Source organism: Phacochoerus africanus, chromosome 1 (assembly GCF_016906955.1).
Source record: "Phacochoerus africanus isolate WHEZ1 chromosome 1, ROS_Pafr_v1, whole genome shotgun sequence".
Classification (NCBI taxonomy): domain Eukaryota; kingdom Metazoa; phylum Chordata; class Mammalia; order Artiodactyla; family Suidae; genus Phacochoerus; species Phacochoerus africanus.
The window spans coordinates 245,880,996-245,908,868 of NC_062544.1; the positions used below are offsets into that span (position 1 = coordinate 245,880,996).

At 37.6% G+C, this 27,873-nt stretch overlaps 1 protein-coding gene across 3 annotated transcripts in view; it reads right to left on the reverse strand.

Annotated features, from left to right (window-relative positions):
* Positions 1 to 23,767, reverse strand: part of ARL13B (ADP ribosylation factor like GTPase 13B) — a 76,807-nt gene extending 53,040 nt beyond the window's left edge. For 2 of the 3 annotated variants that reach the window (XM_047794289.1, XM_047794280.1), the window contains exons 1-3: positions 23,399 to 23,767; positions 9,006 to 9,076; positions 621 to 870 (exon numbers count right to left, since the gene is read on the reverse strand). In XM_047794289.1, coding sequence (XP_047650245.1) covers positions 621 to 870; positions 9,006 to 9,076; positions 23,399 to 23,457 — 380 coding nt within the window. In that variant the 5' untranslated portion in view covers positions 23,458 to 23,767. The remainder of the gene's footprint in view (positions 1 to 620; positions 871 to 9,005; positions 9,077 to 23,398) is intronic. The other variant, XM_047794296.1, reaches the window with a different exon arrangement.
* Positions 23,768 to 27,873: the final 4,106 nt, after the last annotated feature.

Here is a 27,873-nt window from a genome sequence, read left to right on the forward strand (position 1 = left end):
CTATGTCTCAAAGCTATAGCACCATCTGGTGTTGACTATGCAGAAATGCTATCAGATAGGGTAGTGCAAAAAGCCCTTTGTCACTTAATTTTTTTTTAAATGTTTAGGCAACCAGACAAAATGATGCTAAGCATATGACTAATCTGGTAACAATATAGATTACATGTTTAATTTTGAAATGTAGAGGTAAAAACTGAGAAATCAACATGGCATTAGAATAAACCATCTAAATAATGATCAAGCAATACTCTTCAAGAAAAAAAGGACAAAGGCAAAATATAAGTCATTAAAAGAGAAAAATAAAAAAACACTTTAGAGCCTTGTTAACAGACCTTTTCAAAATGCAAAATTTGAAAAAAGTAAATTATCAAATAAAATAGTTTATGTTTGAAACCCCAGGAGATCTAATTAGAAGGCTTCTTTATTATATAGCCTCTGCCCTTAATCCCTATGATTGCATTATAATAAGGTCTTGATTAACAACTCCCAGTTAATCACATATATTTTAATATTCGAGGGTGTGACAATTTTAGCTTATTCACTATTCTATAAGTTAAGTAAATTTATTTACTGGCTAATGCTGCTGCCTCTACATTCACAGTGACACCAACAGTACTTACACCAATATAGGCTTTCCTGATATCCTAGGGTGTCTTAGCACTTCTGACATTGTTTCTTTTGTCTCTTCCATTCTCTCTTCATCACTGGAATCCACAACAAATATTACCCCATAGGACTCAGCATAGTAATTCTTCCAGATTCCCCGAATTCTTTTTCCACCTCCCAAGTCAAAGATGGTGACTTCAAACTTTCCTTGTCTAAGGTCAATTTTGGAAAATCCAACAGTAGGAGCTACATCTTCAGGATACTCTGTTACAAATGATACAAAAGGAAGAATCTTTAGACTTTAAATTAATAACATGAATTTAACTCCACAACTTAGATAACATAAGTGTAATTGACCATACCTTAGTACTAAATAGAATGTTTATTATTTCCTTAAACAATAAGCACTATATCTAAGCACACTGGTTTGGGGAAAAGATAGATACTATAAAATATCCAACTAGAATTCATACTTTTTGCACACAGGAATTCCTCACAGTTTTTTGTTCGTTTTACTGATATAACCCTAGCTCCTAGAATAATGCCTCCCATCTAACAGGTACTTAAGAGGTATCTGCAAAATGAATAAGCAAATGAACTCTTGCCTTTAAAGCTACTTACTCTCCAAGTTACAAACAATAAAAATTTCAACCTCAACACCAAAGCCATCCCCAGGAACCATTACAACCTCCATGGAGTTATAAAGAAAAACTAAATATTTATAGAGAACAGTTTAGAAGAACAAAATAATGGGAGAAACTATGAAGAGTATAGGACCATTCTTTTTTAATTAAAGCTATAACTGCAAATATAAAGAGTAGATTTTATTTTTTGAACAGGAAGATGTTTTGGATACTCTCATAAATTTATAATTAAATGTTTTGGACTTTTGCATATGACATCACCAAAAAGGTGGTAAAGGATATACGGATTATAACTGCCAAGGAGTAATGACAAGAAATTTAAAAGATCACTAAAGTTCATGACTTGAACTATGAGCTGGGACCTAGGCCTTAGAGCTAGGTAGGATTTAGACAGTCAGAAGAGTAACCTAAGTGACAGAGAAGGCAAAGGCAAGAAGTACAAAAAGCAGAACATCACTGTAGTTAAAGCAAACCATTATGACTGAATGCAGATTGAAGAGGGTTCTAAAGATAGAGAATTGGGAGCCAGAGAAGGTATTTCAGCAGACCAATCATATAAATAAGGTGGCTGAAGTAGTCCTTTATTGAGATTCATCTTTGCAAAAGTCTCTAGAACTGAAAATGAGAGCGAAAGACCCTTTTTGGAGAGATATAAAAATAAAAATAGAAGAATAGCAGGAGTGAACTCTTGAAAGAAGAATAGAACCTGTTAAATCAGTGGTTACAGAGAAGAGTTAACTTCATGTCTGTCTGCTTCTTCCATTCTTTCTTCATTGCTGGAATCCACAACAAATATTCTACAGAGCCCTAATTATAGCTGCCTGCTCAATACAGTGGCCACAAACTACATGTGGCTTTTTTAAATCAATTAAACTCAAGCACTCAAAAGCCACATGTAGCTGGACCACATGTGGCCCACCCTCCTGGACAGAAAATATAGAACATGTTCATTATTACAAAGAGCTTCACTGAACAACACTGGTTTAAAGGGTTTTATCATTTCCACACTCAGCAAAACATCTGCTACCCCAAAGATGAATTTGAAAGGCATTTGCTTCTAAGCTTAGATGTGACTGAGAAACAGACTTGAAGTGTATCACTCCCTTTTAGCAAGCACCTCAGAGCAGTTTACACCGCTCCCTAGAAAGTTCATAGAGACATTACAAGTCACATTTTTAAAAGACCTTTCCTTATCTCGAAGGAGAAAAATGCAAGCTTAGAAGCAATATAAGCAGCCATATATTCCAAAAACGAAATTACACTAGACATCTAAAAATGTGGATCTAGGCAGCTATCTTTGAGTATGATTTGAAAGGTACCTCAGGAAATCATCAGTGAAAATAAATCAACTATCCTGAGATAAGGAATAGGGCTAAGGGAACTACATATACAGAACACCTACTCAGTACCAGGATTTCACTAGGCATTAGAATGTAGAGATGAATAAAATAGGGCTTCTGATCTCAAAGAATATACAGCATAGGAGTTCCCGTGTGGTTGATGAATCCGACTAGGAACCATGAGGTTGTGGGTTCGATCCCTGCCCTTGCTCAGTAGGTTAAGGATCTGGCATTGCCATGAGCTGTGGTGTAGGTCACAGACGCGGCTTGGATCCTGCATTGCTGTGTGGCCTGGCGGAGGCTGTCAACTACAGCTCCGATTAGACCCCTAGCCTGGGAACTTCCATATGCCACAGGTGTGGCCCTAGAAAAAGACAAAAAGACAAAAAAAAAAAAAAGAATATACAGCACAATACAGAAAAAAGAATATTAATGGGAATAACATGAGAACCTATATGTTCTGTGAACAAGTCTGGAGAGGACAGTGTGAAGGTGTTATGAACTGCATGTTTACGTTCCCACCAAAACTCATATATTGAAACCCTAATCCCCAGTGTGATGGTACTTAGAGGTAGGGCCTTTGGGAGATAATTAGGTTTAGGGGAGATCACTAGTGGAGACCCCATGACGGAATTAGTACCCTGATAAAGAGAGGCACAAGAGAACTTGTTTCCTCTTTTTCCACCACATGAGGATACAAGTGAGAAAATGGCCATCCATAAGCCAGGAAGAGGTCCCTCACTAAGTACCCGACCATATTGGCATCCTGGTCTCAGACTTCTAGCCTCCAGGATTGTGACAAATAACCGTAGTTTAAGCCACCACGTCTGTGGTATTCTGTTTTAGCAGACCAAACTAAAATGGAGGGAATTCAAAAGAAAATGGGTAAAGCAGAGGGAGAAGTGAGTTATGGCCTAGAAAGGCTTCACGGAGGAAATGAAATGGGAATGAAATCTTACAAGATAAAATAGTACAGCAAAGAAAGTAGAACATTTTAGGAAGGGGAGCGATTTAAGAACAGATGAAATGATGGCAATATTCCCAGGAAGCCAATTCCAATTAAGTAATTTTTTCAAGGTTACATGGTGGACAGAGCCAGGACTCAAGTTCAAGTATTCAGGACTTTAAAAGCCCATTTCTTTTGCTACATGGAACGCTGTACCCACCTTGGCTACTCTTTTCTCTGGTTCTTACTCATGATTCTGTTTCAAGACTCAAGACTAAATGTTAGGTTACAATCTTTTCTATAAATCCCTCTCTGATGATTCTTTCCTATTTACAGTATCACCCACACCCTCTATCATAATATTTTGTCTCTCTCTCTCTCTTTTTTTTTTTTGTCTTTTTAGGGCTGCACCCGTGGCATATGGAAGTTCACAGGTTAGGGGTCAAATATGAGCTACAACTGCAGGCCGACGCCACAGCATGTGGGATCTAAGCCATGCCTGTGACCGACACCACAGCTCACAGCAACGCTGGATCCTTAACCCACTAAGCAAGGCCAGGGATTGAAACTGTGTCCTCATGGATCCTAGTTGGGTTTGTTACTGCTGAGCCACAATGGGAATTCCTATATTCTGTCTTCTTGCTGGTCTTCACAATAACCTATACATTCCCAACAGCTGGGAACTATCTTTGTATCCTTAGCACTTGGCACAAAGTATACAGTGGCTGAACACTAGAACACCAGAACACCAGAATGCTTAGACAGCTAAAGCTGCTGTCCTTATGTCCATTCTTCCATATGCATAGCCATCCATCCATGCCTGTAATCATTCAAATATAAATTAGGCATCATAGAAGAACCAGGGGTAGAAAGACATATAGTCCCCAATTCTGAGGATTTCTGTAACATGCCTTTGTTAAGACAACACCTAGAAAGTTAAAGATTAAAATATATAGTCAGTAACTATTTATTGAGCCTACATTATGCTGAGTACTATGTAAGGTCCTTGATATACAGAAATTAATAAAAACTATTTTCTGATCTTGTAGAATTCTTATATAGAGAGAAAAAGAGAAAATATATACATAAACAAATAATACAATAAAGATGTGTTAATACCAATGATGCTTGGGACAATTTACACAAAGAAGAATTTTCCCACTCGAAATACAAAGAGTTTCATAGAATTGTTATAAAATAGTATTGGAGATTCAGAGAATCCTGGATTTTTAAGTTGAGCACATGGCTGTTTAGGACAAAGAATGCAACCCCCAGTCTCTATGGCAGCTAGGGGTGGACAAGAGACAAGGTTCCAGGTAGTGTGCTTGTGGTATACTGTTAAATGTTTAACTGGCTTTGCAGGCTATGGAATTCTGATTTATAGTGCTTGCCAGTTTTCATGGTGTAAATACATACACTATGGCCAATTTCAAACTACCACTGTGAAGCACCTGAACACAGAGTTAGGAACAAAGGGGTCTTATTGTCTCTTGCTAACTGATATGAGCCACTAAGAGCAAGTAGGAGCCAGTTCTGGACCACTTACTGGTTCTGGCCAATGGCCTATGAACTGAAATGATATGGTGGCTTCTGGTTCACAAACTAAAAAAAGGTAAACAGTCTCCTTTTGCCCTTTACGTCTTCCTTTCAGCTGAAATCCACATGTAGTAATGAGCCACACTGGACCAGGTAGGCAAGGAAGAACACTAGGAATGGCAGAGAGAATAGGAAAATGAACTTGAATCCCTAGCACCACAGAGCTGCTATGCCAGTCTTGGCCTACTTCTGCCTGTGATGTTATATGAGAAATAAACTTCTATTTTTTTAAACCACTGCCTCTGATAGTACAACTGAACCTATATTCTATTAATGCAATCACTTTGACAGCCATGAAGAGAAGAAGGAAATGAAGTTCAAAATTAGAAAATACTCTTAGATTAGGAAACTATAATAACTCCATAGACGAAACAAAAATCCAGGCTTTTCATTTAGATGGTGGCAATACAGTTAGAAAGGAAGAAGACTATCTCAAAAGAAAGGAGGAAATATACAATGAAATATTTTTTAATTTAAAAAAAATTAAAAACAAAGAGAAGAACCAAAAGTAAGCTAAAGAAGAGAAGCCATGGGAGAAATGTGGGGATTTTTTTGTTTGTTTTTTAAATTTTTTTATTTAAAGTATAGTTGATTTACAATGTTGTGCCAATGGTTTTTAAAATTTATTTTATTGAAGTATAATTGATTTAAAATGTTGTGTTAATTTCTGAATATATACATATATATATTCTTTTACTTGCCTTTTCCATTATGGTTTATCACAGGATATTAAATATATTTCTCTGTGCTACACAGTGGGACTCCATTGTTTATCCATTCTATATATAATGGTTTAATCTGCTAATTCCAAACTCTCAGTCCATCGCTCCCTCAACCACAAGTCTGTTCTTTATGTCTGTGAGTCTGTTTCTGTTTCAAAGATAAGTTCATTTGTATATTTTAGAATCCACATATATGTGATATCATACGGTATTTGTCTTTCTCTTTCTGATTTACTTCACTTAATATGATAATCTTTAGGTCCATCCATTTTGCTGCAAGTGACATTATTTCACTCTTTTTAAGGCTGAATAATATTCCACTATATACATATACCACTTTTTTTTATTTTATTGGAGTATAGTTGACTTACAAAGTTGTGTTAGTTTCAGGTGTACAGCAAAGTGAATCAGTTATACATATACATATATTCATTCCTTTTCACATTATTTTCTCATATAGGTTATTACACAGTATTGAGTAGATCTCCCTATGCTATACAGTAGGCCCCTGTTGCAATATCTATTTTATATATAGTGGCATGTATATGTTAATCCTAATCTCCTAATGTATTATACCACATCTCCTTTGTCCATTCATCTGTTGATGGACATTTAGGTTGTTTCTTTGTCTTGGCTATTATAAATAGTGTTGCTATGAGCAAGTGGTGCATATATCTTTCTGAATTACAGTTTTGCCTGAATATATGCCCAGGAGTGGGATTACTGTATCATATGATAACTGTAATTTCAGTTTTTTGAGTAACCTCCATACTGTTTTCCACGGTGGCTACACCAATTTACTTTCCCACCAAAAGAGTAGGACGGTTCCCTTCGGGAGAAATGTTTAAGAAGGCTGTTAGAGTGTTGGTTGCCAGAGGCTAGAGATGAAAGGAGGGATGAATAGGTGGAGTACAGAGGATCTTTTGGGCAGTGGAACTACTCTGAATGATACTATAATGGTGGATATCATATTTTGTCAAAACCCAGAGATTGTACAACACCAAGAGTGAACACGCAGGTAAACTATGAACTTTGGGTGATAATGATGTGTTGATATAGGTTCATCAGTTGTAACAAATACACCTTTCTGGTGCAGGATACAGAAGAAGCAAAAGGGGCTACGTGGGAACTCTTTGTACCTTCTATTCAATTATGCTATGAATCTAAAACTGATCTAAAAGATAGTCCATTTATATAAAAAAGAAGAATGCCTACTACACATAAGGCATGGCCTGAAGTGGAACACCAAAAAGAGTAAACTACCCTGGGGGAATTTACAGTCTGGAGTGGCAGATATATAAACAGAAGGGCAATAAGGTAGTGACACAGTAGATATAGATAAAAGTAGACAAAGGAGAAGTAGCCAATTGCACTAAGGGGTGAGGGCAGCAGATCAGAAGAGACTTCATAAAGAAGGAGAATATATGACAAAAGTATGTCTTTGAGGATAAATTGACATTCTCTCTAAAAAGAAAAGTGGGAACAGCATAAACAAAAATATGCATTATCAAAAAAGGCTCAATTTAGAAATCGTCAAGTAGTTCTATACAACTGGAATCTTTAAAAAAGGAAAAAAGTCAGAAATTAAGTCATTGGAGTATGCTGAAGAGTAAACAGGAAATGAGGAACAAAAACAAGCCAGAGGGGAGCTCAAAGTTGAAGGGAGCCTTGACTTTTTGCCCATAATATGACAGTTTGACCATTTCCTAGACTTAAAAAAAACTGATGGGTTTGTGGAGGTGGAATGCAGAAGAGAAAGGCCTAATGGACAGAGGATGTTCTAACTACATACAAATAATTAGATGATCTGATTATCATATTCCTAGATCAAGCTCCCTTAAAGACACTAAAGCTTTGAAAAAATGAAAGAGAAGGTATTTAGATAAGGGATCATGGCCTACGGGCCAAGTCTATCAAGTCACCTGTTTTTACATGAATATGTTTTACATTTTAAAATAATTGCAAAAAGAGAATAATATTTCATAATATATCAAATTTTAGTGTCTATAAATAAGTTTCATTGGAACATGGCCATGGCCATGCTCGTTTGTTTACATACTGTCTGTGGCTACTTTTGCATCACTATGTCAGAGTTGTGCAACTGGGGAAGAGCCCATATGACTCTTAAAATCTAAAATATTTATTATCTGGCTCTTTACAGAAGTTTGCAACACCTGTTTTAGATGGTGACAGTGAGTGCTCTGCAAGAACATAACCTAGGTGACAGCATGAGGGGTACAAAAAGTCCTCGGAAGAATCCTTAAACAATGAAATGCAGTTTGCATCTAATGTTACTTAGCAGAATTTTGGGTGACAAAACGTGTTAATTTTCTTTCATAAACTTCTATAAATAAAAGCTCTGTGACTATTTATCATGCATGATATCTTACTGAAACATCCATTTTCAGGAACAGATATATGTTAGTTTTCTCCCAAATCTTACCCTTTAGATGCCTGGCTCCTGCTATATCTTCTAGGTACACAACAAACTCACTAGCACAGTAACTTCTATACTGTAGTTACGAAGCATTAAATTAAGACTAAATAAATACATACAATGAGATGTAATATAAATGACAAAACACTTTAATATATCTTTCTTTTTCTTTTTGGCTACACTCGAGATATGCAGAAGTTCCTAGCCAGAGGTCGAATCTACACCACAGCATTGACCCAAGCCACTACAGTGACAATGCCAGATCCTTAACCCACTGAGCCACTAGAAACTTCCTAATGTATCTTCAACATAACCAAAAGTTATATAACATGTTGAAAAAAAATCAAGAGTTGCAAAGAGAGCTATGCTGGCTGACAATATTTCTACCTCCTTTCATTTAGATGTAGCCTTGTGACTAAATTCTGCCCAGGGATCCTTAACAGTAGGGACATGTCCTTTTTTAACTTTTTCCTTCCTTCCTACTGGCTAGAAGACAGGTACAGTTCCTCTTCCTCAAGGAACCTCTGCATCTCTGCATTCAGTCAAATCTGAAACATAATACTCTGGTACTATTAAGCCAGGGTTTATTCACTATATTAGCCACAGGTATACCAAGAATATTATTGAGTGCATTTTATTTGTACCCAATGAATATGCAATAAAGCAATTTAAATAAATAAATCAGAATTTAAATATAAATTTTTTTCAGCTTACCTCCTTGGATTCCCTTTGCTGTTGCCGTTTTACCAGCATTATCAAGTCCCACCATCACAAGAGTCACCTTTCTTAAAATAATAAAAAATTTAAAAAATCACTTTCTGAGTTACTCAAATAAAGGGAAAATAAAAGCAAATTCATTCATCCAAGCAACACTTAAGGAGCATCTATAAGACAATATGCTGGGTGCTAGAGGGCACAATGATGAATAAAATATATATTCAAAAAGCAAATATTAGAAAAATACCTGTAAAGTGTCATCCTTTTGTTCTCTAGGCAAAAGTGGGGAAAGTGTACAATAGATAACCCAAAGCATGGAGAAGAAATAAAGGAAAGAATGAAGAGAGAAAGGAAGGGAGGGAGATGGATTCTAACATGAGTTATTTATCACATCTAAAGGAAATCTTCCAGTTAATTCTAAGAATTATTACATATTTGCTTTTTCTTGTAAAATTACATAAGAAAAGAACAATTGTTAGATTCTAGATACTACTAGTATGCTCAACTGTTTTCAGATATGCAGCACCTTACCAAACATGAATCTTAAATATGCTTTAAATATAGTATGGTGACATGATTAACTTATTTGCTACCATATTTTGAAAGAGCGTTCCTAACTTATAAAGCTTAAAATATTTCTAATGATACAGCTAAACTTCGGAGTCAAAAAAAAAAAAATACAGTCCAGTTCAATTTTACAGTTGAAGAAACATAAGCCATAAGATGTAAGACAATGAGTTAGTTACAGTCAGAACCAGAACTGAATTCACCTAATGGGCACTTCTTAAACCTAGGAAAGGTTATAAAGGAACAAACCTACTATATTAGTCATTTTATCTTGGTGACTCAGTCCACCACTAAAGCCCGTTTCTGTTCCAGGCTTAATTACTGCTCCATAAGTGGTGAAACCATCCACTAACACTGTGGATTTGGGAATACAGAGGGAAAGTCACAGCATAATTTGGCTACATTCCTATAGGTTAGAGTCAGGGTATCAGCCAAGTACAGTCATTCTTAAATAGCAATCATCCCAAGAAGGGTTAAAAAACAGAGCTTAGAAGGCAAGAAAGGGTGTACTTTATCTCTCTAGGTCTGACTCTCTTAGATGTGAACTTATTTATTAAACAAATAGTTACTATCTTCTATATTCCCTTCACCAGTGTTCTAGGTACTTAAGATTCACCTGTTACTAAAATAACCACCACAACAATGAAAAACAAAAACTAATGAGGAAATTCTTCCCTTATTAAACTTACATTTTAGTGGCAGGAAACAGTAACAATGAATATAATAAATAAATAAAGTATAGGTTATACCATCTATTAGAAGGTGATTAGATACTACAGAAAAAAGAACAGAGAGCAAGATAAAGGGAAGCAGGAGTGGGCTGGGAGGTGAACTGCCGTTTTACACAGGTGATCAGAACAGGCCCCACTAAGAAAGGAAAACCTGAGCAAGGCTTTGAAGGAGGGAGTTAGTCATGCAAATATCTGGGGCAAGAGAGTACAGCTGGGGCAAAGGCACTAAGGTGGGGGCATGTAGGAACGTTCTAGAATCAGCAAGGAAGCCAGGGTGGTAGAACTCTGTAAGAAAAAGGCAGAGAGGGAGGAGGGAAGTTTAAAATGCTTATCCACATACAGAAGATGTTAGAGGAATCCAGAGCAAGAAGACTATTCAGCCTAGAGATATAGGAGAAGCTTCTTTAAAAGGTGATGTCTCAGCTAAGATCTTAAATGTAGCAGTTTGCTGAGCAAGAGGAAGGCGAAAGTAGAAAGAAAGATAAAGAGGTCCCAAGCTAAGAACACTGCCTTAGAAGACACCACACCAAGGAAGTAAGGACTGGTTAAACCTAGGAATTAAGAGCACACCTCAGGAAAGTAGCCTTAAACAAAAGAATATGCTTGTTACATTCATACACAATCACAATTCAACACAATTATGTATTGAGTCGAAAGGGAACTTGACATACTTCTACTTAAGGAACCAGTATCATCAAATAGTTAATAATGTGACCTCAGAAACTGAAAGTGATCACTTTGCTCTTATTACAGTTACCCGTAAGTCTTGAATTATATACCAAACAAGGAAGGCTAATATGGAAAGGATAAGATGTACAGTATGTTTGTATCAGCAATAAGTAACATAATAAGGATTGTGGGTACTCTGATACCTGGCCATGAACTTGGTGTTAGAGTGAGCTGTGTTCAGTCTCAGCCAGAATTGCCATTTCCAAGCTATATGACCGGGGATACATTATTTAACTTCTCAAAAGAGTTTCCTAAAATGGGATAATAAAAAGGTCTATCCCATAGGGATTTGGTGAAATTACATAAGACATGCAGGGAAGGTGCAGTAAATGCTTACCCCATAGCTGTTCTTACTACAGCATCAAATTTAAAACAGGGAGTCTGCAAGATGAAACCAAAGACATGGGCAGGGACCAGATTATGGAGGAAGATTAATGGGTTCAGTTTTGCTCATGCTGACAGCAGTGTTTGTCTCACATTGAAGTCTGAAGCTGGAGAAGAGATCTGGACTGGGATTATGAGACATACAGATGGTAGTTAAAACTATAAGAACAGATGAAAGAGCCCAGGAAGGGCACAGGAGGGAGATAAGAGCCAGGGGAGAGGGGACATGGAACCCCAAGAACTTTGAAGAAACCCTTAAAATTGTAGTCAGAAAGGAATGAGGTCAAAGAAATAGCAGTGATGGGAACAGCTGCCAAAAGAGTTAAGAGATGAACAATATCAAATACTACAAAGTTTTGTAAAATAGTAGTATCTTTGTGGTAATGCCACATATTAAATATCTCAGAAATAAACGCTCCCAGCTTTTCCCAAACCCTAAATATCAATGCTTTGAATTTATATATCATGTCTTGATAGTTCAAAGCCATTTACCCTATTATTCACCTTCATGCTGTCCCTGCAAGTAAAGCAGATACAAGTCACTCAAGGTTACAGGGCTAATAAGTAGTCAAAAAAAAAAAAAAAAAAAGGAGTTTCTTTGTGGCATAGTAGCCCAGGGACTTCCAAATGGTACAACATCAGCCAAAAAAAAAGAAGTTAGTCACAGAAGTTTCCATGGGGAGTTTAAATACAATGGTTGGTAAAAAATAGCAATTATTATTTTAAAGGGCAACTTAAACCATCTAGTTTATCCTAAAATTTATTTACATACTTTTTCTTTTTTGGTCACGCCATGGCACAATGAAGTTCCTGGGCCAGGGACGGAACCCGCATCTATTGCAGTACTTCCTCAACTTAAAGTTACTTATTTTAATTTTACTTAGTATTTACTTAACAAATGGGGGAATCAGAAAATATATTTGTATTGTTTTGTTCAGAAAAGATGCCTGATGTATGCATGCTTAGTACATGTGACCCTAGGGCTTCAGAGTTAAGATAAATTCTAGATGAGAAGATGTATGAAACACTGAATGAATAAATTGAGGCTTATTTGCTGTGGTAATATGTATGGTCAAGAAGAACTGGGGGAACCCTCAGCCTTATGGGCCTGCTGGAGAGTGGCAGAAGAGGAGGCTTCAGAATTTGGAAGTAATTAAAATTACCTATTTTCTTACATCAAATTTGTTGAAGTTTTCTGAGAAAATTTACATGATTATGGATTCAAGATAATAATTAACAGGGAGAGGAGTTCTCGTCGTGGCACAGTGGTTAATGAATCCGACGAAGAACCATAAGGTTGCGGGTTCAATCCCTGGCCTTGCTCAGTGGGTTAAGGATCTGGCGTTGCCGTGTGCTGTGATACGGGTTGCAGACGTGGCTCGGATCCCGCGTTGCTGTGGCTGTGGCATAGGCCGGCGGCTACAGCTCCAATTAGACCCCTACCCTGGGAACCTCCATATGCCGTGGGAGCAGCCCAAGAAAAGGCAGAAAGACAAAAAAATAAATAAAATGATAATAATAATAAACAGGGAGAAATACTTTTAAAACTAAAATAATTCTGAGTTAAAAAAAGAAAAAAATTAGGGATTAAGAGAGTCAAAGCCTGTTTTATGTATTTTATTTCATGGTCTCTTTTTATATAACAAATTAATGTATCAGAAACATAAGCCACATAATTTTGGTGTTTTGAACTTAGAAGCAGAAAATGATTTGAATTCTGAATCTTTTCTAAATGCCATTATTACAATCTTTTGAACATCTTCAAATCTAAACTTCCTCATCTGTCAACTAAGACAATATTTCAAATGAAATAAACACTGAAAAGCTATTTCTACTTCAAAAATATTATGCAAGTTAAAATAAAACACTTCACTAAAAAACACCATAAAGCAAAATTTAATACATCGAAATTGATATTACCTAAAATATTTAAAACTACATGGAGCAATTTTAAAAGTAACAAATACACATGAAAAGGGACTTGGAAACACTGTTTTATGATACGTGTGAGAGAATAAAAATATCTACCACAAAAAAAAATTCATACAATGAAAAAATTTACCAAAAATATTTATGGTGTGGTTTTATTGTACAAATGCACTATTTTCGGTCATTTTTAATTCAGATTGTAGAATCCAGGATAATATTACATCAAAATCTCTATCTAAATTTATGAAGCACTGATAAGAGGACCAAACTTGGGGGTCATAGGCCAACTTTGAAGACTTGATCAAGTAAAATTCTTAATGTCTGTTTGTTCACTTCTAAAGTATAAATGGATAGAATCAGAATGTCTCTAGAACCCCTTCTATCCTAAAATTCTGAAATCCTTACTATGAACAAACAAGCTGTAGGAGGATAAAAAGAAATGTAAGATATTTATGAACAAACAAGAAGCTGTAGGGGGATAAAAAGAAATATATTACAGTTCTGCACATGGTACATCAGATAATCCTTGCTAATCTGTATGTACAGTTTAATTAAGAAATTAAGAACCAGCAATTTCTATAAATGGTACAGGATTTATAATTATATTTACTTAGACTAGGAAAGATAGCTGTTAGGGTGCTGTTTCTCCACGGAAAAAATTCCTAGCTGAGATAAAATATATCACAGCATGTTTTACTAGATACCACACTTATGTACAGAAAGCATGAATCCACATTGCTTACTGTGACATCTGAATCTCTTCTTTTACAGCTGGCCACATTGAATAACAATTTACTAACAAATGTGAAGTAAAGCATTCATAGGCTGAATTATGACAAAGAAAAACAAAGATGGGCAAGAAACTAGTTCTAGCTAGTGGTCACCTCAGGGAAGGGATAGTGGGAGATGAAGCAGGTGCAAGGAGCTTCAAGGAGCTTTATTTCTTCAGGAAAAAAAAAACTGAAATGTGATGGCTAAAACTAGGTGGTGGGCACAAAAGTACTTATTATATTTTTCTTTTTGTTCGAGTAATGGTAAAAATATGTTTTATTATTTTAAATAATATTACATAATTCTTGCCACCAAATTCTTCTTTTTAAATTGATGTTAATTTTCTGCCTCTCTGGGTGGACTACTCCTAAAATGCTCATGGAAAGCATAGGAAGCACAAATTTCTTCAAGACCCAGGTAAAATTATACCCTTTCCAAAATTCTGCTTTCAATTTTTGCTGGAAATCTTGGAAATCGTCTTTAAACTCTTACATATTCTATCATATGTTATATGCACTATTTCATCCAACTAGATGCTACTTGGTATGAATAATCAGAGTTCAGAGTACGTAGATTATATGTAAGAATGAGGACCTGCTGACAGGGTCAGGTATTTACTGAGAACTATGGCTTGACAGATCTTGCGTTCCATGCCCCGGATGAGGGCTGTTCCCTATACATAAAATAAATTTCAGCAGAGATTCAAATGTTAAAAATTAAAGGAGAAAAGTACTAGGAAAAAAGTATAGGTGAATATAACCTTGGAATGGTGATGAACTTCCTAAATATTATACTGAAAGAATATATATTTGAACATAAAAAATATTAATGATTATGCTTCAAAAACTACCAAAAAATTTTTAAAAATAACAAATGAAAGAAAAATATCTGCAACATATACTAAAGAGAAAGGGTTCATAGTGTAGACATTTAAAATTTCTTTTAGGAGTTCCCATCATGGCTCAGTGGTTAACGAATCCGACTAGGAACCATGAGGTTGTGGGTTCGATCCCTGGCCTTTCTCAGTGGGTTAAGGATCTGGCATTGCCGTGAGCTGTGGTGTAGGTTGCAGATATGGCTCGGATCCTCCGTTGCTGTGGCTCTGGCATAGGCTTGGCAGCTACATCTCCGATTCGACTCCTAGCCTGGGAACCTCCATATTCTGCGGGTGTGGCCCTAGAAAAGGCAAAAAGACAAAAAAATAAATAAAATAATAAACAAACAAACAAAATTTATTTTAGAAAAATCAGTAAGAAAATGGAACTGTCCCCACAGAAAAACAGCAAAGGAAATCACCAGAAAATTCTCAAAAGAAGAAATACAAATGTCCAAGGAGAAAATTACATCCATGAGGATATGGGTTCGATCCCTGGCCTCGCTAGTGGGTTAAGGATTTGGGGTTGCCATGAGCTATGCTGTAGGTGGTAGATAGAGCTGGGATCTATCACTGTTGTGGCTGTGCCATAGGCCGGCGGCTGCAACTCTGATTTGACCACTAGCCTGGGATCTTCCATATGCCACAGGTACAGCCCTAAAAAAATGCAAAAAAAAAAAAAAAGACATGGATAAGCAGAGACCAATACAGGGTGCCTTTAGGAAAATACAAGGCATCCTGCATGGTAGAAATGAATCTGACTAGGATCCACGAGAACTAGATTCGATTCCTGGTCTCAATCAGTGGGTTAAGGATCCAGCGTTGCCGTGAGCTGTGGTGTAGGTCAGCAGCTACAGCTCCAATTGGACCTCTAGCCTGGGAACCTCCATATGTAGTGGGTGTGGCCCTAAAAAAGCAAAAAGAAAACACACATCAAGGTAAAAAATCCAACTGGAATTCTAAGACAACTTCCCAAAGGAAAGAATCTCCCATCTGAGATTTAGGCATTACTAGGAATAGTCATAAAAGAGTAGGGCATTCAGGAGGAATGGAGATACTAAAGAATTTAAGTACCCCAAATCTGGAATTACTCGAGGAGAAAGAATGGCTTATAATGAGTCCATATAGCCAGGCTCAGGTCAAATTGCAAGTATCCTGTACGTAAGAAGTCTGGATATTATCCTAAAGGCCATTAGTAAGCCATTAGTAAAGGCTCAAGGTTTAAAATCAGCTACATTCTAAGAAGACCACTGACAGTGTGGAGAATTAATGAGAGGAGAATAGTGGAAAGTCTGTCAAAGAGATCTGGGAGAGAAATAATTGTAACCTTATCTAAAACAGAGCAGTGGGTATACAAAGGCTGAAGGAATGCAAGACACCTAAGTGTTACTAAGCAGTTAGAAACCAAAGGACCTGGTGATTTGAGATAATAAGGCACAAAGAGGTGTCCAGGATCACTCTCAGCTTCTTATTTGGGTAACTGGAAGGCAAAAGTAATTTGGCATGGAAATGAGAAAACATGTAAGTTCATTTTTGGATGTGTGGGGATTGAGGATTCCGTAGTAACTGTATATATAAATCTTTAAGCAGTGGTGGAAACATGGCCCTGAAAGTTATGTTGAGGTGGTAGCTGAAGTCCCTTTATATGATAAGACTGACCCCAAAGGGAGAATATATAGAAGAAAAGAATGTTGAAGACAGAACCTGGAGCAAACTTTGAAGTGAGATGAAAAAAGGGTAACTGGCAAAGAGATAGAAAATGAAGTAGGTAGAAAGGTGAAAAAGAAAAAAAAAATTAGGAGTTCCCATTGTGGCACAGTGGAAATGAATCCAACTAGGAACCATGAGGTTGCGGGTTCAATCCCTGGCCTTGCTCAGTGGGTTAAGGATCTGGCTGTGATGCAGGTCACAGACATGGCTTGGATCTGGCATTGCAGCTGCAGCTCCAATTAGACCCCTAGCCTGGGACCCTCCATACGCTATGGGTGCGGCCCTAAAAAGAAAAAAAAAAAATTAAATTCAGGAAAAAGAAATCTTAGAATTCCAAGAAGACAGTGATCTTAAGTGTTAGATGATGCCAAAAGACTGAAAAGAATCTACTGGGTTCACCTGTTCAGTAAGTGGTGCTGGGGAAACTGGACAGCCACATGCAAAAGAATGAAATTAGAACACTCCCTAACACCATACACAAAAATAAACTCCAAATGGATTAAAGACCTAGATATAAGACCAGATACTACAAAACTCTTAGAGGAACACATAGACCAAACACTCTCTGACATAAACGACAGCAACATCTTCTCTGATCCACCTCCTAGAGTAATGACAACAAAAACAAAAATAAACAAATGGGATTTAAAAATTTCTGCACAGCAAAGGAAACCCTAAACAACACAAAAAGACAACCCACAGAATGGGAGAAAATCTTTGCAAAAGAAGTGACTAACAAGGGATTCATCTCCAGAATTTATAAACACCTGTTGCAGATCAATACCAAAAAAACAAACAACCCCATCCAAAAATGGGCAGAAGATCTAAACAGACAATTCTCCAAAGGAGACATAGAGATGGCCAAAAAACACATGAAAAGATGTTCAACATTACTCATTATTAGAGAAATGCAAATCAAAACCACTATGAGGTCCCACCTTACATGGGCCAGAATGGCCATCATCAAAAAGGCTACAAACAGTAAGTGCTGAAGTGGGTGTGGAGAAAAGGGAACCATCTTACACTGTTGGTAGGAATGTAAATGGATGCAACCACGTGGAAAACAGTATGGAGATTCCTCAGAAAACTAAACATAGAACTACCATTTGATCCAGAAATCCCACTCCTGGGCATCTATCCAGAGAAAACCATGACTCGAAAAGACATATGTACTCCTATGTTCATTGCAGCACTATATACAATAGCCAAGACATGGAAACAACCTAAATGTCCATCCACAGAGGAGTGGATCAAGAAGATGTGGTACATATACACAATGGAATACTACTCAGCCATTAAAAGGAAAGAAATAATGGCATTTGCAGCACAGGGATGGACCCAGAAATTATCATGCTAAGTGAAGTCAGCAGACAATGAGACACCAACATCAAATGCTATCACCTACAGGTGGAAACTAAAAAAAGGACACAATGAACTTATTTGCAGAACAGATACTGAGTCAGAGACTTTGAAAAACTTATGGTTTCCAAATAAGCCAGGTTGGTGGGTGGGGGATGCAGTGAGGGTTTGGGATGGAAATGCTGTAAAATTTATTTGTGATGATCATTGTATAACTATAAATGTAATAAATTGAGTAATTAAAATAAATAAATACATAAAATTTAAAAATCCATTGGATTTAATAACCTGGCAGCCTCAAGTGTGGCAAGAATGACTGAAGGATCTGGGTAGAAGTTTTCTAATGCAGTAATTTAAGGAACACATGAGAGGGGAGTAAGCTGAGAAAATACCAGTCATATAGTGTCATATGTAAGTCTGGGGTAAAGAGAAGGATAAATGGTAGTGGGTGCAGGGATAGAGGGTGGTTTAGGATTGTAGACAGAAAAACAACCTCTCAAAGATGTCCATAAACTAATTCCCAAAATCTGTGAATATGTTTATTACAGGCTTCAAGTCCCCTTCAAGAAGATTAAACCCAAAAGCCTTTGGCCAGGTCTCATTGTAATCCTCTTTCCCTCACCTTGACCAGCCTAGACTGCTAGAGAAGGAATGTGGCCCATTCATCACCAGGCCACCATATAACCTGTCCCCATGCAAATAAGGTATCCTCCCCAAGACCAATCAGAAGATCAAATTGGGCCTCCCTCAGGTAGCACTGTGGGATATAAAGACTACTGCAGAGTGAGTTGGGCCCTTTTTTTAACCTGCCTGCATGTGAGTTCTCCCTCCCTCTCTTAAAATGTACTTTTGCTTTAATAAATTTGTAAAATGTCTGCCATTGCTCTTCCAATGCTTTGTTATGGTGAGATAGTGACCAAGTAAACTGTGACAGTATCATGTTAACTTATATGGCAAAGGATCTTGTAGCTGTGATTATGTTAAAGTTCTTGGATGAGGAGTTTAGCTTGAAGTATCCAGGCAGGTCCAATATAATCACAAGAGTTCTTTGTAAGAGGCAAGAGATCAGAGAAGAGAGATATGTTGTGCTATTATTGGCTTTGACGATGGAGGAAGAGGGTCACAGTCAAGGAATGCAGGCAGTCTCTTTCTTTGCTGGAAAAGGCAAAGAAAAACGGAGTCTCTCCTAGAGCCTCCAAAAGGTTATCAAGCAACACTGCTGACCCATTTTAGACTTCTGATCTCAGAACCGTAGAATAAAATATTTGTTTTAAGTCAACAGCAATTTGTTACAGCAGCAATAGGAAATATTTCCTTTTTGTTTTAGGTAAGAGAGGCTTGAACATGTTTACATAACGAAAGAACAGAGCACAGCTCTGAAAACAAAAGAGAAAGAGATCTTGTATTTTGTTTTTTGGTTTTTTTTTTCCTTTGCTTTTTAGGGCTGCACTCACGGCATATGGAAGTTCCCAGGCTAGGGGTCAAATCAGAGCTGCATCTGCCAGCCTATATCACAGCCATACCAACATGGGATCCAAGTCACCCCTGCAGCCTACAACACAGCTTATGGCAATGCCGGATCCTTAACCCACTGAGCGTGGCCAGGTATCGAACCAGCATCCTCATGGTTACTAGTCAGATTCGTTTTTGCTGCACCGCAAGGGGAATTCCATACCTTGTATTTTTGATGATAAAATTAAACAATAAATTTTGGGATAAAAGCTTAGGTTTATTTCTGTATCCCAGATGTCCTCTCTGTGATCTCTGGCTGAATTCTGAATGACTGAAGTTCACCAGGAATTGGGAAGAAATGGAATAAAGAGCACAGTTGTGAGAATTAGCCTTGGGAAGGAAAAGGAACCCTTCTTCCACTAACATAAAGACCAGAAGGGGAGGATATTTATACTCATAAGAGAGATAAAATGAATTGAGGAGGGTGAGGAGGGGCAATCTACTCATCACCACTTATCTCCTAAGATCAGAGGTATTATTTACCGAATAACTAAAATGTGCAAAGTATCAAGTACTTGCATAAATTTTCTTTCTCAAAATGTTGCAAGTTAGGAATTATCCAAAGTTGACTGGGGGAAAAGTGCCAAAACTTCTGTGATTCAGATTCAAATCTGTTTGACTCAAAACGCTACATTGATAAATCTTTTAGACACCACCATAACTAAGTGATCAATGTTAGCAGCACCAGTGATAAGACATATCAAAATCATGCACCCCTTGATAACGATGTACTGAGAAGGACAGAAGACCTCTGTGGTATTCCTTTACCCAAATACACAACAATACCTTTAGTAAATCACAAGAAAACATCAAACAATGTGAGGGGTGTTCTACAAAACTGACAAGCACTCTTCAAAGTCTCAAGGTTAAGAAAGACAAGGAAAGACTGAGTGGGGGGAGGATGGACACTGGACTAGGTGTGAAAACCAGTGAACTCAGAATAAAATGTATACTTTAGTTAACAGTATTGTACCAAAGTTAATCTCCTAGTTTTGATTATTGTATTACGATCTCAAAATGAAGTGTTTTTTTTTTTTTAAAAAGCCCATAGAAGCAAGCCACTTATTTATCTGTGGGTCTAGCTTTTAGTCTTCTCAAGGTTCTGAGCCTATCTTTAGGTTCTTTCTGGGAGTTAACAAGCAAATATTAGTTATTCCTAAATTTCCTGGCATACCAGTCTGACTTTTAATTTAGACTGGAAACTTAACAATCGTCCCTTGTCATTATCACACATTCTGTGTACTGACATCTAATCCCTGATCCTAATCTCTAGAATAATATGCCCACTGGGGAGTTCCCACTGCGGTGCGTCTCTGAAGCACCAGGACACAGGTTCGATTCTTGGCCCAGAATCATGGGTTAAAGAATCTCGCATTGCCAAAGCTGCAGCATAGGTCACAACTGAGGCTCAGATCTGATCTCTGGCCCAGGAACTCCACATGCCATGGGGCTGCCAAAAAAGAAAAAAAATGAAAATTAAACCAATAAAATTACTCTCATTTAAAAAAAAAAAATCTCTCATTGGGAGATCATCTAAGTGAGGACAGGTAGGTAAATCCAAAGGGTGTAATGTACAGTAACGTCAGCAAAGTAACCTCAGAACACAGTGTATTAGTAATGATAATGTGCTCTCTTACATGCACTCAAACTTCTCACATTTGCAAACATATCTTCATAAAATATAAACCTGAGAAGAACCTCACTAAGGAGCGGTATAGCCTAAAACTTAAAAAATACAGAACAATATATTACAAATGCACAAAATTGGATATATTTTTAAAATCAGCTTGCTCGCCTCTCATTTATTCCAGTAAATAGTCTACTTGCTAATATTATTTACTTTAGAAGATTGCTGCTAAGGAGTAATCAAACTATGTACAATACTTTGCAAATATTATTCAGCCACTATTATGATGAACCAGGCATTGAACAAGAGTACTTAAAAGATAGATGTAATCCAATTTGTTTTTAAGTCCTTTGATAGTTAACTATCTCACATTGAGAGATTTTTATCCATGTCATTTATATTAGGCTATGATCTAGGTCAGTGAGATTCAATAAAAATACACTGCAAGTCATATACATAAGTTTAAACTTTCCAGTTTAAATTTTCTAGTAACTTCTTTTAAAAAATGAAAATAAAAGGTGAAAATAAGTTAAATATATTTTATTTAATCTAGTATATGCAGAAGTTACTTCAACATGTAATCAAACTGAAAAAAAAGACTGATATTTACCTTTTTTCTTTTTGCATAATATATCTTCAAAATCCACATTGTATTATACACTTACAGCATCTCAGTTCTGACTAGCCACATTTCAAATGCTCAACAGCCACATGTAGCTAGTCACTACCCTATTGGACACCACAGATCTTGATGCTACTACTTATTAAAGAAGAAAATAAACTCTGAGTTACGGGGTTAAATTTCAATTCTTCTTTATCAAGCAAATCCAATTATCTGTTCCACTTGGAAATCAACACATCCCGTGATCTCTGAACTCTTGTCTTTAATCATGCCAAAGATTATTATGTTATAGCTACTGAGAGAAGCGAACACAAAGAATGAATTGAAAACTCCTCTGGAGTACAAGCTTTTTGAATATTTTGAGTTAAAAGGACACATTCTACTGTGCCTTCTTACAAAAATAGAATATATTTTTTAAAAACCTGAGGTAGAGAAAAACATAAGGGGGCATCTACTATGAATGACCCTCCAGCCTCAGCAGACTCTGCAATCAGACCAGAACACGTATTTAACAGATTCACATCAAGAGTTAATAATGGGAGGAGAATTCAAAAGTTTCATTTAAAGCCAATTTCTAAATGTAGATATATATTTTTCCTTATAAGTGTAGCTTTTCAGATTCATTCTTTAAATGATAGTTCATCTCCTATGGAAATACTTATTTGAAATGTTAATGACTTTAAAAAGAAAACACCAATTTTTGCTATAATTTATCCTTGGCCTAACTCTAAAGTAGATTAAAAACTATTATAAACATTATTTATAAAGACTAACAAACTTAAGGTTTCTTTAAAAGTTGAGTCGCTTAATTTTAAAAGCGTAATTTTCACTGACTCCTTCCAAGCACAGAGCCTGGCACATCATATTTTCTCAGCAAATGAATGAATATCGAGTAGCACGCGCTAAACGTTAATTCATTTCAAAAAAAAAAAGACGTTAAGAAGTGGATTCTTCCAGTGAAAGGGCTTAACTAAATCCCAAAGAGAGGCGGAAACTACACTAAGAACACTTTTTATTTACGGTTATTCTCATTTAATAGAACACTCTAAAGCATAAATATTATCACCCTGATATATATGAGGAAGGTGGAGCCAAAAGTGGTTAAGTCACATAATTATTAAGTAGTGGAGCCAGATTTCAAGCCTAAATCCTCAAACAAAACCGTGTGTGTGTTGGTAAGAAGGGTGTGGATGTTATGAAAACTATATCCCATGCTTCCAAATTAAAAAAAAAAAAAAATCCCATTACAAAAGTTTCAGAAGAAAAATACACAACGGATAGTTTCCAATTCCACACACACATACAAAATCCACAACTTTTTCATTAATTAGGGCCCATTTTAAATTATAACAACAATAAGAATTAAGGATAAGAACTTAACTGCAACTAAACAAAAAGGCTACGTCTTCCTATCTCTCCCTCTGGGGATAAATCCAACTGGGAGTGAAAGCATTCCCTGCGGCCTGGGAAAGGCTCTTCCAGTCTGAGAGAGGAGAGGCGGTACCCTGCCCCGCTCAAGGGGCGCAGCTGTCCACTTCCCCTAGGACCGCACTGGGCCAACCTGCTCCAGCCTACCTGACGGGCTCCCGCCACCGCTTGAACCAGCCGCAGCAGTTGGCCATTAGACCGAACATCCCAGGCCGTTCCTCCCGCCGCCTCCCATCCGAGCCCGGAGCGAGAATGGACCCCTCCTAGTCTCAGGCCGAGTCTCGGGGGCCGCCGCCACTCCGAGGCTCCCCTAAGACGGATGGGTACAGAGGAGAGGCCGGGAGGGAGGTGAGGGCGGTCAGTCCGAGCACCACACCCAATAACCACGCCGGCCAGCGAGCTGACCACGACTGCGCTCCTCGTTTAGGAACAGACGGACTAAAGACGCAGTTACACAGAACCCAGCAAGGATGGACGCACGAGCCAGCGAAAATCCCCGCATCGACGTGCTGACGTTCCTCCCAGGCACGGAAGGCCCGCCCCAAGCACCGCCCCTGCATTGCTCCAATCACCTTTCGACTGCCCGCGCGGTAGGGGGCTCTGAGTGGCTGAACTTGCCTGGCTCCCCGCCCCCTCCCAAGGTGGGAGGGAGAAGGGGGAGTGGTCTGGAAGAAGGAGCTGGGGGTGGATGTGGTTCTTGTAGCTAGGCAACGGAAGCGTCCAGAGAGGGCTTGAGGGATTTCCAACATGACCCTTATACCCATTCAAGATCTGTATACCCATTCAAAGAGTTGCCTGCCGAGTGTGCTCCCCCTCGTAAGTCTCCGACGCCAGCTGAGATCCAGAGATCTCAGGTCTTGTGCGTGTTTTGATGGGGATCCCAAAGATGGGTATCCTATGGGATTCTGGCCGACTCTGGCTGCAAAACTACAGAAACAATACTCTGGGGCAATTAAGATAAGAACGAGAGAAAAACATTTGCTAACTATCCAATAGTTCAGATGAGAGTGACATTTCTTTGTTAACATGAAATGGAATTGTGTTATATTTATTATGTGTGGGGTTATGATTACAAAATAAATCATATATTCATTGTAGGAAATGTGAAAAGCACTGAAAAAGGAAAAAGATGAAGAAAATAAGACCTCACACTCACCACCCAAAAATAACCAGTGTTAACATTTTGAGGTATGTTCTTTACAGGATTGTTAGATATATAGATCGCTAGCTATTTGGTTTCTGCATCAAGATCTACTGGCTGCTTTGTAACATGTTTTATTTTATTTAAAGACATATGTCATATCTGCTTTATATATCTTTGGAAATAAGTAAATAACAGGTATATTTCTACAGAAAAATAATGAATGCATTATATGTAGGGACCTGTGTGTCCATTCAGTCTCTACTTAAATATATATTTACAAATCCTGGTAAAAGGAGAGAAGGCCCTGGGATGTCCATTGTATTCAAGAGAAGATAATGATTTGGGACTAAGATAGACCTAGCTTTAAAATTATTTTTTGGGAGTTCCTGTTGTGGCTCAGCGGAAACGAACCTGACTAGTATCCATGAGGATGCAGGTTCAGTCCCTGGCCTCTCTCAGTGGGTTGGAGATCCTGCCTTGCCGTGAACTGTGGTGTAGATCGCAGACACGGCTCAGATCCCACGTAGCTGTGGCTGTGGTGTAGGCCAGCAGCTTCGGCTCAGATTCGACCCTTAGCCTGGGAACTTCCATATGCTGCAAGAGCGGCCCTAAAAAGGAAAAAAAAAATATCTTTTGCTCATTCATGTAACCCCAATTCAAATTCATAAACATCTCTTACAGCTTACCAGCTCTGAACCCAAGTACTGTATCTGTCAAATGGGCATGAAAATACCTACTTTGCAGGGCTTCTAATATGAAATGAGAGAAATAAAGCTCAAGTGCAATTTCTAGCAAATAACAGCAGATTTTGAAGTTGGTGTAAGTTGCTGCTGCTGTGGCGTAGGTCACAGTTGTAGTTCTGACTCGATCCCTGGCCCAAGAACTTCTATATGCTTTGGATGCAGGTGAAGAAAAAAAAAAAAATCTCCTGAATATCTAACTATCTGAAGGCCTGTTCTGCCAGAGCACAGAGTGCCTCATTACTGATCTCTATTCTTAACCCCTTTCAAGATGTGTTCAAGGTCAGCGGCTGCAGTGGCTAGTATCTTAACCCTTACAGAGTCAGATAGCAAGTGTCAACTTATGGCTGACTTGGTGGAGAGTGATGGTGATACAGATAATAAACATAATAAGTAAATGAGACAGTATATTAGCAGAAGATGCTATGGAGAAATGGAAAACTTGTTGAGGGAATGGGATTAGAATTAGGACTAGGAAAAAAGATTAGATTAGTGGTTAAATTTGGGTAAGTTTTGTTTTGTTTTGTTTTAGCTTTTTAGTGCAACACCCTCAGCGTATGGAGTTTCCCAGGCTAGGGGTCCAATTGGAATTGGAGCTACAGATGCTGGCTTACATCATAGCCACCGCAACATTGGATGCAAGCATCTTCTGTGACCTGCACCACAGCTCACGGAAATGCTGGATCCTTAACCCACTGAGCAAGGCCAGGGATCAAACCCGCAATCTCATGGTTCCCAGTCGGATTCTTTTCTGCTGCGCCATGACAGGACCTCTGGATAAGATTTAATTTCATGTTTAGAAGCATAATGAAAAGAAATTTTGACAAAGTAAAACTGACCAAATGTTAATCAATATTGAGCTTAAGGCAGAATCATCTTCACAGAGCAAACTTGTGTGATAATTAAAAAACTGAAAATTTTATCCAAATATAATTATTAAATTCTATTTTAAAATATTTCAGTGTAAATTATTTTTCATAGTTTGACATTACAATCTATGTAGGACACACAATTTCTCTGCATTTTATTTTAAAATATTTCAGTGTAAATTATTTTTCATAGTTTGACATTACAATCTATGTAGGACACACAATTTCTCTGCATTGACAACTACTGTATATTTGTGGTCTTAAAATTTTATTTACTTTCAGTTGGAGTCATTGAAAGAGTAAGATTTTTCTTTTAGGTACCTTGCATTTCTCTTAACATTTCCCTCTTCATACTCTCTGTATTTTTTAATATCTGTATTGGATGATTTGTTATGAACATTGTTGGTTCATGATTTTGGATGTTTTCCCTCCTCCTGAAATCTTGAGATCTGAAGATTGATAATCTACTCTTATTTCCTCCTCACAAGATGAGGAAAGTCTTGTGGCTTAAATGTATTTAAATATTCAGTAATTAAATATGATACTTAAAGGACATTTTGTTTTATGCTCTGATTGCTAGCATACCACACAAATCTACAGAGATTAGAATTACATTTATAATTAAATCACTTGGGGCTGGGAATAAAGTGGTGAATAGACTGACATGGTAGACTCAGACACAGCAAGAAGGAAGATAATTTAAAAGAGGGAAGGAGTTCCCATTCTGGCTCAGTGGTTAACGAATCCGATTAGGAACCATGAGGTTGTGGGTTCAATCCCTGGCCTTGCTCAGTGTGTTAAAGATCCGGCGTTGCTGTGAGCTGTGGTGTAAGCAGCAGACATGGCTGGGGATCCAGCGTCGCTCTGGCTCTGGCGTAGGCCCGCGGCTACAGCTCTGATTAGACCCCTCGCCTAGAAACCTCCATATGCTGAGGAAGCAGCCCTAGAAATGGCAAAAAGACAAAATAAATAAATTAATTTAAAAAAATAAAAGAGGGAAGTATATGGATATATTCAGCAATTCCTTTGCAAATGTTCTTACCAGAAAAGTGATTCTAATATCATCCTCCATGCAGCTGGATCACAAAACTACAGAAAGCCAGAGCAGGATTACACCCTTGAAAGATGATCAGCCTATTGACTTTGACTCATAGACAAAATAAATCAATTGATATGTTCATGTGCAGAGAAATACTGCAAGTGATAATAGTAAGTGTGCCATAAGTATGTACTACTACTTAACACACTTATTGCTTCACGTGTTACCTCTTTAAATTCTTACATTAACATTGTGAAAAAACCTACTATTACCCCCATTTATTTACAGATAATACAACTAGTAAGTGGCAGAGCATTGCCATTTGAATCCAGGTAGTTTCGCGCCAACAGCGGACTTCAACATTAAGTAACATTTCACGCGTGCATGTCTAAACACAAAAAGGAGAGGTTATGGGTAAAAAACAAAAACACGAACTGTTGCAAGTTTATAGAATTTGATACATTCTCTTTTCCCCCAAAACATGTTTTTGCTATAGTTTTTTTTTTAACACTATAAATGCAAGAACAAAACAAAAATGTGCGTGATCAAAACTATCATATTTGCTTCTATTACTTCTGTGTTCTGTAGCGTTCCTAGTGTTCTCTAGGTTTAGGTTAACATCCTCATGACCAACCTCAGTCTCTCCTGATTTTTCCTTCTAAGCCGGGGGTACTCCTAACTCTGAGTCCTCAAAGTTTTCTTGGCCGCTCAGCCTTCCACTCCAGCTCACTGGAGGGTTTTTTGTTTTGTTTTGTTTTTACTGCGTTTGCTTCTCCTTCCCCTTGTCAAACCACAAACGCTGGAGATTGGGAAAGGGCGAGCGAGGAAGG